Source organism: Micromys minutus (assembly GCF_963924665.1).
Source record: "Micromys minutus genome assembly, chromosome: 6".
NCBI lineage: Eukaryota > Metazoa > Chordata > Mammalia > Rodentia > Muridae > Micromys > Micromys minutus.
Genome location: NC_137975.1, coordinates 71,868,437 through 71,880,919, shown reverse-complemented (window position 1 = coordinate 71,880,919; position 12,483 = coordinate 71,868,437). Strand labels below are relative to the sequence as shown.

Sequence of the window (12,483 nt, the reverse complement as noted above, 5' to 3'; positions counted from 1 at the left end):
GCCACCTGGAGATTCAGCCCAAATGCAGCCACCAAACCCAGACAATGTTGCTACTGTCAAAAAAGTACATATTGACAGGAGACTATAGTTGTCTCCTGAGTGGCTCTGACAGATCATGACAAATACAGAGGTGGATGCTCACAGCCAACCACTGAACCGAGAACAAGATCCCCAGTGGATTTAGAGAGAGGATTGAAGAAACTGAAGGGGCTTTAAACCCCATAAGAGCAACAATATCAACCATCCAGAGCACCCAGGGACTATACCACTATCCAAAGAGTACAAATGTACGGACTCATGGTTCCAGTTTCATATGTATCAGAGGATGGACTTGTTGGGCATCAATAGGAAGAGAAGTCCTTGGTCCTGCCAAGGCCAATGCCTCAGTGTAGCAGTATGTCAGGGCTGGGAGGTGGGAGGGGTAGATGGATATGGTGGCACCCCCAAAGAAGCAGGGAGAAGGGGTTATGGGGGAGGGAGCTTATGGAGGGGAAACCAAGGAGATAACATTTGAAATGTAAGTAAAATATATCCAATACAAAAGAGGAAAAAAAATCAAGGCAAACATAAAAGTACAGCAAACATATAAAAGAAAGAAAGAAAGAAATACCCAATGATATACTATTAAAGAAAGTAAGGAAGGAAGGATGAGGAGAGGAACAGGGTGAGAGAGGAGAGAGAGAAAAGAGAAGAGAGCCAAAGGAGTCAAACTGGAGTGTACTGTTCAAGGCTCTGGGCCTAGATTCCAATTCTGGGAAACTGCAGAGCTCAGAGGAAGCATCTTGTTACATGTAGGCATACATGAAGTCAGTACATCCTAAGCTATAGAAAGTGTTACAGGTCAAATTTCACAGCTAAATTTTATGAGAAAGGAAAAGATGAAAAGCTAAGCAGTAGTTTGTAATAGACCTTGGAAACGTAAAATGAAGGCAAGAAGATAGTTATGTGAAAATTGTAAAGAAACACAAAGAAACCATTATTACAAAGTTCAGAATCGTTCTTTGCAGGTGAGTAGAAGAGCCGTGACTATATGGAGCACGTGGGTGGGACTCTGAGAGGGATAATCCTCTCTTCCTTCTGACCTGGGCTGCTTACTCAGGAGCTGACCTTTCAAAAACTGAATAGTATGCGTTCACTTCATGGAGTTTCTACATCCGTCTTGTTTTATGCAGGAAGGGTTTTGAAAATAGTTAACAACATAACCACAACTTACTTATAGATTCATGAGTGGATATGTAAATACTAAATCCTGAGAAGGCAAAACTCATTAAGTCCATTCCTCCTTCCAGGGAGCTGACGGGAACTAGTCCTGGGTCAGACAGTGGGACAGACTGTCAGTCCATCAGGGACATTGTAAGCAGGTGTTGTGTCTGCTATTATCTCTAAGCCCTTCCTTCTGAGTTCTAAATACTTTATCCTGTAAATGCACATTATGAACAATACTATTCTCAGGAAATAATTTTATTCTATTGACATGGGGTACCAAATATATTAGAGCTACAATCACCTTAAAGCTTGATGCCATACTTAACTGAGGAAAAACTAGTGTCGGCCTTCTTGATGAATTATTTCCTGCTCAGAGAAAGAAAATCTGGCTCTCAGGTACATAACTATTCTGTGTACAGAAAATAGAATAGATATTTCCTTTCCACTCAGTCTGAAACACAAACATATAGCTTTGTAAAAGCACTTATCAGTGTCTTGGTTTGTAAGATGAATGAGATGGTTGACTGAGATCCAGTTGAGATGAAACCGGTGTTCCTGATAACGCGCTATTTGGGATTTTGAGATCAGGAATTCTTTCAGTCTAGTGTCTCCATTAGTGGAAGTGTGTGTGTGTGTGTGTGTGTGTGAGAGAGAGAGAGAGAGAGAGAGAGAGAGAGAGAGAGAGAGAGAGAGAGAGAGAGAGTGTATAAGCAAACATAGAATTGTTTATTATTTTGACTTCTTAATATTTAAGATGATTATCATCCCGTGGGAAAATCATTCTTGTGATATCCTTATGATAATTAGCCACTTAACATTTTCTCCCTAAATAGTCACAGTGGTGTCTGCCAAGGTAATGTCAGACAGGAACTGCCTAGAGTGGACATTTTATTTCAGGCTTTATAAATGCCACAAAAATAGCAATCTAGGGAAAGCACAATCAAGTTCTTCTCCATAGACTCCACAGGGTGCAAACTCCCTCTTGGTTATCAACAGAGAAGGAGACCAGCAGACGCAGCACCAGGGCCTTGCAAACTTACCAGGCAGGTAGCTGCAGAGTCTCTCCATCGCCACCTGGACCGAAGAGTTGTGAACTTCAGCCAGTTGCTCTATCACAGATATCACCACCACACATCCTGTGAGGAGCAGAAGACCAGAACTGCAGTTCAGCAGGGGCTGGAGGGTCTAGGAGAGGAAAGTGGAAAGACTGGATGCTCAAGGACATCAACCGAGGTGCAAAACTTCCCTTGCTTTTGCCTTTAAATGTCTATCGCATATCTAAATACACTGGGATTTGCAGAGAAATGAGAAATGCAATGAGAAGACTGTGGGTCAAGGGCTCAGAAAGTCAGGGGTTGCCAGAGTAGCTTGGCTACCAGTGAGCTATGTAACCTAGGGGCAGTAATTAATCTGGCTTATCCTATAGAGAAATTAAGGGAAAAATGTGATAGAAATTATGAGAAAGAAATGTGTTTGCATGAGATAGGGCAAGGAAAGTTGAGCATACTGCATAGGTTCTAATTTCTCAAACTTCTACTTGTTCCTCTGTAATAAGTTTCTTCATTATCTTAGCCCACAAAAACCTGCCCTGCGACCTAGAGTCAAATTTCTAATTTTGTGTCAGTAGTGAAAAATTTTCAGAAGACCTGGGATCAAGTCCTGACTTTACAACCTTGGACTCATTGTCTTCCATTTTTAAACCCTGGTTTTCTTATAAAGCAGGAAATAAGACATTTTCTAGAGTGTAACTATGCCGATTAATAAGAACAGTAATGCAGCTGAATGTGTCTTTGAAATACGACACCCCCCACCCTCATTCCCTGTGAAATATCCCAGGCTATGAAGTTAACACTATTAAGTATGAACCCAATATGCTAAGTGCCTAGAAGAAAAGATGGGCACAGTAGGAATGTATTCTCTCTTTTACTTTAGCATAGGATAAGTGTCACTCCCCAGGGTCACTAAGATCCCATTTCTAGTAGTTCTATTACTTACCTCAGCCTAGCAAATTGATGGAGAGCTAGAAACATCCTTTTCCTTAACAGAAGAGACTCCTTCTTTGTACAAAAGTATTGTCTTGGCCCAAGATACGTAAGTGTATGAGAAGTTGCTAGACTTCATGCATAGAAGAAAAGGGGGCCCATGTTGGCAGATTTGTAACACAGATGTTCTATATGAAGAAGCTGACTACAAGTGAGACTGAGGTCAGTGAGCATGGCCCACAACTTACATTCGAGTGTCATGGAAACCAAATTCCCACCATGGCCCCTGGGAGAAGGTGAGCAATGCGACTGGGCATTTCTAACCGGAAAAAAAATAAAGCCTTCTTCTATAAAATGAGATGACGGAATGGGAGCTACCCACCTCTCCACAGAGACTGAAGTGCCTGATAGCACTTTGCTTACAGCTGCTCTGTCTTCTCACAATGGGGAAGTAGTGCCCACTAGACACGAGTTACTGTGTGTGACCTGTGCAGGTGACATCTTCTTGGGCTGACAGGAGCTACTTGCCTGTAAGTTTGGTAACATCAACCATCAAGATGGACTGGCTTTATTTTCTAACGAGTTCACCACCTTTGAGGGTTTTCTTACATCACCATGATTTTTGTAGCTGATACTGATTAATATTCTCTGGCCTAAAACAGCATTTTCATGTGTATTTGTTCTGTTTGTAAAATAGAAACACAATGAAATCTCATTTTAGAAAACAGGATATGAAACAGGATAGCAATGTAATAAACCTCTCCACTTATCCGGTATGACCTATTGCACTTTCCTTTTGAGTATATCAAGCATATTAAAAAAAACTGTAAACTACAAATGAAACTCGATAAGTAGTTTTACTGTGATGCAGTTGAAAAGGAAAAAGGTTTTGAATGAAACAAGGCATGGCTGCGAATACTGGCCCAGCCATTTGCGAATGCTGTGACTTTGAGTGTTCTGCCTACCTTTTCGAACTTTATTCTTGAGTTTCAAGTAGACTCCAAGTTTCTTAACAGTAGAATGGAGTCTCACTTTCTTTGTGAGTGGCACAGGGTCCGGTTCATAAAACAGGGGCAAGACTTGTGTACTGGCTTGAAGTGGGCCTATTGAAGAGCTTGTCTGGGACATTTTGGTCACTAGTTGCTGGGGGAGGTGGTGTTCTTGGGAAATGGTTAATGCCTATTCCTATTGCTGCCTCCCGGATCTGCTATGTAACTGGTTTTAGTTCCCACCTCTGGACAGCAGGTAGCTTCCTTTGAGCCTGATGGTAGATTCTACTGGAAACATGCCCAGTGTTCAGCTCTCTACTGAACCAGCATGCAGGGCTCTGGATTACTTTCTGTGGATGGTGAGCCACACTGATTGATGAACTCAAAGCAGCATGCACATGGGGTTCAAAAGTGTTATAAGAGGGCTGGGTGCTGTCACCAAGCAGAGATTTCACTGGGAATTGAGTCCAATACTCATTCTGTTACTACTATGATTCTGAACACCTTAAATATAAAAGAATTCCATTACTGCCCACAAAATAATTTGCTATGGTTTTCACTAAACATATTTTCAGTCTGAACCCTTAAGCAGATGACAAAGAACTGTGGGTGATTTTCATAACTGAAGTGTTCTAGGAGTATTTAGAATTTAGACTAGACCCACTGGGAAGGTAGAGTAGATATTTATCAAAGGAATAAAGGTAAGAACCATTTAACTTGCTAGTTTCTTGTTAAAAATAAAATGATAATGGGAGCCTAATAACATTGTGAGTTGTCTTGTTGCCTTGGTTTCTCTTAAGACACCATTCTTTGAGATACTGAATTTTCAGAGAAAGCTAAATTTAGCATGTTATTCTCCTCCAATAAATCTACATTGTGAAGTAAGCTCATTTTAGTCCCATCCCTTCCTCAAAGGTTTTATAAACTATTTGTCTTAGTCAGGGTTTCTATTCCTGCTCAAACCTGACCAAGAAGCAAGTTGGGGAGGAAGAGGTTTATTCAGCTTACACTTCCACATTGCTATTTATCACCAAATGAAGTCAGGACTGGAACTCAGTCAGGTCAGGAAGCAGGAGCTGATGCAGAGGCCATGGAAGGATGTCACTTACTGGCTTGCTTCCCTTGGCTTGCTCAGCCTGCTTTCCTATAGAGCCCAGGTCTATCAGCCCAGGGATGGTACCACCCACAATGGGCTGGACCCTCTCCCCTTGATCACTAGTTAAGAAAATGCCTTACAGCTGGATCTCATGGAGGCATTTCCTCAACTGAGGATCCTTTCTCTGTGATAACTCCAGCTTGTGTCAAGTTGACACAAAACCAGCCAGTACATTGTTTTACATTCTCTCCCTTGTTAATGGTCCCTCCATCTCTCTCCCAATCAGCCACATCACTCCTCTTTTTCTCAGAACTCTATACAGACATCTCTCCTTATCAGTGACAGACACATTCTCGAACTTCACCCAGGTACCAAAACTTGCCAATGTTCAAGACCCTTCACCCATATATACTCTCTTAGACCCTTTAAGTTACCTCTTGGTTATTTATAAGACCTAATGTGATGTATAGAGTTTGCAAATAGTTGTTAAACTCTATTGCTCAGGGAATGGGAAAAAAGAAAAAAAGTATGTACACATTCAAGACAGTCAGTTATAACACATTTTTGTCAGAGGTTGGGTAAACAGACTGGTCTGTGAGCCATGAACATTAAGGGCCCACTGTACCAGTGACCTTGGACTGGCATTAGATACCAGCTTCCTGGAGAGAGGAAAGTTAGTTCCAATTTTCTTCCACTTCTGGTGCCGCATGCAAGAGCACCACACACGTTTATTAAAAGAGGGAGTAAAGAAAATCTTTGGTAGCATCCTCAGCAGTTTCGGGGTGAGGGGCTGCCTCTAAATGTCCTTCCCTTACAAGAGAAGCCTACATTGGGTTATTTTGGGGCTAGAGAAACTACCTCATGGTCCTCTCTTTTCTCCAAGTATTGGGCTGGCACAGGAGGGGAGATGACAAAATCTGCACACGGAGTCTCTCAAATCAGAGGACTCTGGTAACATTGCTTTAACAGGGGAACATGCATTCAACTAAAGAAACTTGTCCTAGGCAAGATAATATCAGAACTTGATGGGCTCTCAGATAAACGGTGTGATCCCTATCTTCAGGGTAGTCAGAATACACTTCCAAATTCTTAATTACTTTAGCTGCTGAAGGACTAGTAAGAGACAACTTTGCAAGAAGCCAGGCAGAGCAGAAGGCAGAAATAGCACTCTCAGCAGAGAATCAAGACCTGCAGCCTGATAAAAATATGACAGAAAACTCTGTTTTCCACAATTTAATTAGCGGTGGATTTTCTCTCTTCTTTATAATTGAACATAATAGTTTATTATAATTAATGGCCTAATGGGCACGCTAGCAGGCAAGGCGTGGAAACTAGATCATCGTGTAGATCAGCAGGATTGTTGGGGAACATGGGACATAAAAGGACACTTCTTGGAGTCTGATTTTCAGAATGTCCATTCCTGTGGACCCATGGATTGGGCTTTCTCTTTCTTAAAAAATTTACTCCAATGCATTTGTTTTAAACCACGGCTTAAAAGGATGCATACAAAGTGCCCTGGGCTCCCGGAGACCAGTCTGCTTCTTTGTAGTATAGGTACAGGCTTTCCTTTTGACTTTGACTCAGAGAAATTCCATCAAAGACTGACAGTTGCAGCCCCTCAGCACTGCTGGCTAAAATTGGAAAATCATTAGGTAGATAAAAAGGAGCCAGGCCCCCGGGGGGTGGGGAGGAAAAAGACAGAGAACAATAAAAGCCAGCTGTCTCTGAAGACCAGGCAAATCCTCCACGCTCATCACTTTGCCTGGTGAAGAGTTATGATCAAAAGGACCCCACAGACGTGCAGGTAATGGGGTTGGAAGCACTGAACACCCTGGCTGGGAACAGCTTTGATGTGGAGATCCATCTTCACCTCCCTCCAGTGGGCTGTACTCCCTTCCGGTTGAATCGAATCGCTAATCTGGGGTCTGCAGTGAATGTATTGCATTCCTCAGCAGCAAGAATGAAGGGATGGGGAAAGACTGAGTCATCTTTAAGGGGCTGGCCACTGGGAACTTGACCATGATGCTCCATTGAGTATATGGGCAACCCAAATTGTACTTGGTGCATTTGGGGGGCTGCATACAAGGGTGGGAGGGTGGACCTGGGAATAATGTAAAGTGAATGTGACTAGGGTGCATTGTATGAAATTCCCAAATAAACAATAAAGATATGTTTGAAATCTAATTAAAAGTACGGAGGGCTCACCTACAGTTTTGTAATAGATTTCACTGCCTTAACAAGCTAACATCTGTTTTCATGGGAGAGACATGCGTGCTGGGTAATCTCTCCCAGCAAAGATTGCTCTCTGGCCACTGAGAAAAGGCTTGGCTCTGTTGAAGTGAGTGTTGACTTTGGAAATGAGAACAGGGACGAGTTCTGCAGCTTACTTAGTGGTCTCTGTCTGAGCTTTCATCTGTGAAAAATCCTTCTTTATCTGTTCTCTGAAAATAGTGCGTGTAATAGAAGCAGACACCCCGATCCAGTGAGGAGAGAAACTACTGGGTCTGAGCACGGCTATCTGCCACTGGGGCCCACTTCCGGTCAGGTGCCTTGAGCAGACAGCTCACTGAGGCCTGGAATTCTGCCTGTGTAGTACAGTAAGGATGTTGACCAGATCAACACATCTGCTTGTCGATGTGGGTGAAACTTATTTCACAGCCCCTTGGAACGTTCGGGGAGTGACAATGACCTGGGATGGAACCCATCCCTCAAAAGGTTGTGGCTGTCAGTGACATTTGACCTTTTTCAGGTTGGAGTCACAAGTGTAAGCTAACCTGCCAGAGGGAAACGAAGGCACCCCAGCCAGAGGCCTGCCAACGAAGTTTTTATATGAGGCCATTGGAGAACACCCATCCCTGCCATTTCCCCATCTACCTACCAGTTGTGCGCAGCTGCTCCTGTGGCTCAGGCTGTCTCGGGCTATCTCAGGCTAACTCAGCTCTCAGGCTATCTCAGGCTATCATCCATTCAGCTATCATTCAGCTGCATTCATTCACTGAAACCCAACCCACAGAATCCCGAGCAAGTCAATGATTCCCACGTGTTCGTGCCACAGAGTTGCGGGGCTACCGTGATACAGCCAAAACCATGATCACGGTGTCTGCAGCAGAGACACATTTAGCACATGTTACTTCCGCCTTCAATCTGCTGGGGCAGCCACATGGGACATACGTACATGCATCCAGGCAGACAGACAGGCTTTTCATGAACACCTTTCGAGATGGAAGTTCAGAATCTTACCTATGAAAACGGGTGGCATTGTGAGTATTTTGTTGTTTCTAGGGCTGAAAAACTAACGTCATCCGTCAATGAAGTCTTTCCGGCTTTTTGTGTTTTGATAAATTTACCCTTAAAAATTAACTAACACCTACCCTTTAATTGCTTGCTACCATTTTGCTTATACTCGTTAAAACTAAAAAATGAAGAAAGTGAAATATTCCTATTTTTTTCTTTCACTTTATATATAGGACCTCAACAAATGCTTCTGTCTGTGTGGCATTAGAAATGGTGAGGGTGGACCTTGACCCTGAACTGAGAAAGAAACCAGAGTTAAATCTTCAGTGAGCAACAGAGCTTTCATAGACGCCTTTTATCTAGTAGGGAGAGTCTACTTTTCTTTCATAATGTGTTGAGCTATCCTAAGAGATCTTGTCAAATAATTCACATTTCTGCTGGATTGATAATGTATCCCGTTTATTTTGCTAATTAATCAACATTCAGATCATAAATTAACAAAACATTTCTAGCAAAGATACCGTTTGGTCATAGGGCACATAGCACTGATTTAATTTTATATGTTGCTGAATTTATTTTGTATTTTGAGAGATTTTTTTAAAAATCTATGTTCATACAATAATGTTATGAAATGTCAACTCTTTTAGCTTGATACAGGTCCATTCAGGCCTTTTATTTCTTAAGTCATGTTTTAGTACTGTGGTCTTCTTTATATTTTTTCCCCATTGTATCTTAACTCCTGACTTTCATGACACAAAAATATCCATAATGCTAGTGTACAGGCAATTTCGCTGGCCTGCCCTCAGGGACCTAGTACTTGCTTATGTCATGACCTTCCTCTGCAACCAGCTTCTTGATGCCCCAGGTACGTGGGGAAGGGGGGTGAGGGGGTGTAAAAATGACCTGCCACCAACTCAGCTTTCTCTATGTTCTGGGGTTCTCTCTCCCTCCATCTGTTCTAGCCCCCCTGTATTCTCTGCCCCCCTTTTCTCTGCCCTCATGGCTCTGATCCCATCTGTCTGCATGTCTACATGTCCAGTAATCTGGTTTTTCCCTTCTCCAGGTCCTCACTCCTCTCCCCTCCCCAATAAGCCCACTTTACACATCTATTGCATGGTATAAGTGCATCTTGGCTCAGGCTGCCAAAAGTATACCCCTTGCCACATTATATTTCATACACGTAATATGCTATTATAATCATTTTAGTTTTGGGGGGTATGTAGTGATGCTTTTGTTGAGCTTTTTGAAAGCTATTTTTATCAATTTTGACTGATAAGTTCACTTAAAAAGCTTATTGATTTTGTGTATTTCCTCCAGTAACAGCATCTGGTCTTCATTGGTGCACTTGTTTTTATTTTGTTACTCTTTGTTATGATGTTTATTTTTTTTATTTTACATAGTTTGGGTCTGAAACATTGTTTCTCTGGATTCTTGAGGGAGAATGCAGGTTATCTATTTTAAATCTCTCTTCTAAAGGAAGTTATATATCTCTCTAATCATGATTTAGCTGGCACCATAAGCCAGCTCCTTTTGTCATGTTTAGACATAAAATATGTTACTTTTTTTTCACATTTCTCATTATTGAATTCTAGTTTGATAGATAACTATATGATTTCAGACCTTTAAAATAAATTTATGCTTTCTTTACTGAATAACCTGTGCTTTATCACAAGAATGTCTTCATACCATCTGCACAGCCTCAAAGCTACATCCTAGGGTAAATGTAACCAAGGAGCACAATGAAAGCTTGGACCCATGGAATAGAACTGAGGACACATGTTCAAGCCCACGATACTACAGTCACTTCATTTTTGACAGAGGCCAACAGTCCATATTGGGGAAAAGTAAACATCCTTATTAGATCATGCTGGTTCAGTTGGAGACTGTGGAAGAACAAAACTAGATCCTTCCTCATCTCTCACGCTGCACAAAATTCAGCTCCCAGTGTATCAAGACCCTCAACATACAACCTGATCCTCTGAATTCAACAGAAAGTAGGCAATATCCTTTTACACAGGAAATGGATAGCATCGTGATGGCAGAAGCTTTAAGATCAACAACTAAAAATGCTAACTTCATGAAATGAAAAAGCTGTAGAGCAAAGGAAACTATCATTTCAGTGAAGAAGCACCCTATAGAATATGAAAAAAATTAGCAGATCTATATGATAGAGGGTTTGTATGTAAACTATACAAAAAATCCCACATCAAAACAAACAAAACAAAACCAACCAAACATATAAAAAAAAAAAAACCCTGAAAATCTAAACATCAGAAACAGAACAAAACAAAACAATCAAGTCAATTAAAATCTGGGGCATTAAACTAAACAGTGTTCTCAAAAGACAAAAAACAAATTGCTAAGAAACATTTCTGAAAACGCTCAACATCCCTGTCAAAGGAATGAAAATGAGAACTACTTTGCGGTTTTGTGTTTCTCCAGTCAGAATGCTAAGATTAAAAAGAAATGATAACAAAAGCTGACGTGGCTGTCGTGAAAGGGGACCATCTATGGGTGGAAATGCATAGTTGTTATGCATAGTACAGTTGTTATAGCAGCCAGTGTGCAGGCTGCTCAATGTGCTAGACATATATCTACTCCAAGATCACCTATGCCACTCTGGGACATTACTCAAAGGACTCCATGTTCTACTAGAGATTCCTGCTCATCCATGCCCACTGCTGCTTCATTCACAATAGTAAGGAAATTGAAACAGACTAGATGTCCATCAGCTGACGGATGAACTATAAAAATGTGGTATAGTTCTACAATGCAGTATCATTCGTCTTTTAATAAAAATGAAATTGTTCAGTTTGTATGTCAATGAACGGCTCTGAAAGCAATCATTGTGTGTGAGGTAACAGGTTCAAAAGGACTAACATTACATGTATGCTTTCATGGTGGATGTTAGCTTTTGATCTTCAAACATTTGTGTTCCATTTGAAATACCCCTAAAGGTGAGAAAATCACTGACAGGTGACAGGGAAGGGCTTTCAAGGAAGAGGACATAAAACACACTGGTATAAAGGCTAAAAAGGAATAGTGGGATGAAAGGGTTAAATTTATTTTAACCCTTTAAAATAAAGGAGAGGACAGCAAGGTAGAGGAGGAAATATAGAGAGGGAGAAGTAATACTAAAGACCTTTCAAAAAGGCACATGAAAATGTACTGTTGTAGAAGTTTCCATATGTATGCATGTACAGATACACAAATATATATATATATATATATATATATATATATATATATATATATATATATTTATATATATATTTATATATATAAAACTTGGCAACAATGGTGCAACTAGATACTAGAGACTAAACACTAAAAAGCCCAATTCTGGGTGAGAACGAACTGTCTCTGTTGATAGAGCTGTTGGATAATGAGGTTTCCCCCCAAAACTGCACAAGCTATTGCCAATATACTTGGTTATCCTCTACAACAAAATGGTAAGACTTTGCTACTCAACAACATACTGCACACTTGTGTCATAGAACATGGAGAAGTCAAACTATTACAGACCTGAATGCTTCATTCCCACTAGGGATGGAAGCACTAGCTTTCATAGTACTAGGAGGTACTGAGCAAGCTACCAGAAGATGAAAGTAATCACCAATACTGATTTCACTCAGCTGTGAGCTCTGTGGCCTACAGCACTGACAGGACACGCCCACTGGTGCAACAAAGGCATGAATGCCACAGGAGTACCCAAGCACTTTCTGATTGTATTATCACTGTCAGGTTTCTCCAAACTCCACCTTACAGTCACCTGCCAATAACCAGGCATGCTCTGCCCCACAGTTACCTGGCACTATAAAAGAGGCTGCTTGCCCCTTCCTCACTATCTTGCTCCATTCTCTTGTTCTCTCTTGCTCTTAGCCCATTGCCCCTCCTCTCTCCATTCTCCTCCCACCTCTCTCTCCATGTGCTCATGGCCGTCCTCTACTCCTCCTCTACTCTTCTACTCCTCTCT

At 41.4% G+C, this 12,483-nt stretch overlaps 1 protein-coding gene across 2 annotated transcripts in view; it reads right to left on the bottom strand.

Moving 5' to 3' along the window:
* Positions 1 to 12,483, bottom strand: part of AOAH (acyloxyacyl hydrolase) — a gene marked incomplete at both ends in the record, with an annotated part of 215,226 nt that overhangs the window by 190,716 nt on the left and 12,027 nt on the right. For both annotated transcript variants that reach the window (XM_080918374.1, XM_080918375.1), the window contains one exon: positions 2,247 to 2,342. In XM_080918374.1, the coding sequence (XP_080774500.1) occupies positions 2,247 to 2,342 (96 nt within the window). The remainder of the gene's footprint in view (positions 1 to 2,246; positions 2,343 to 12,483) is intronic.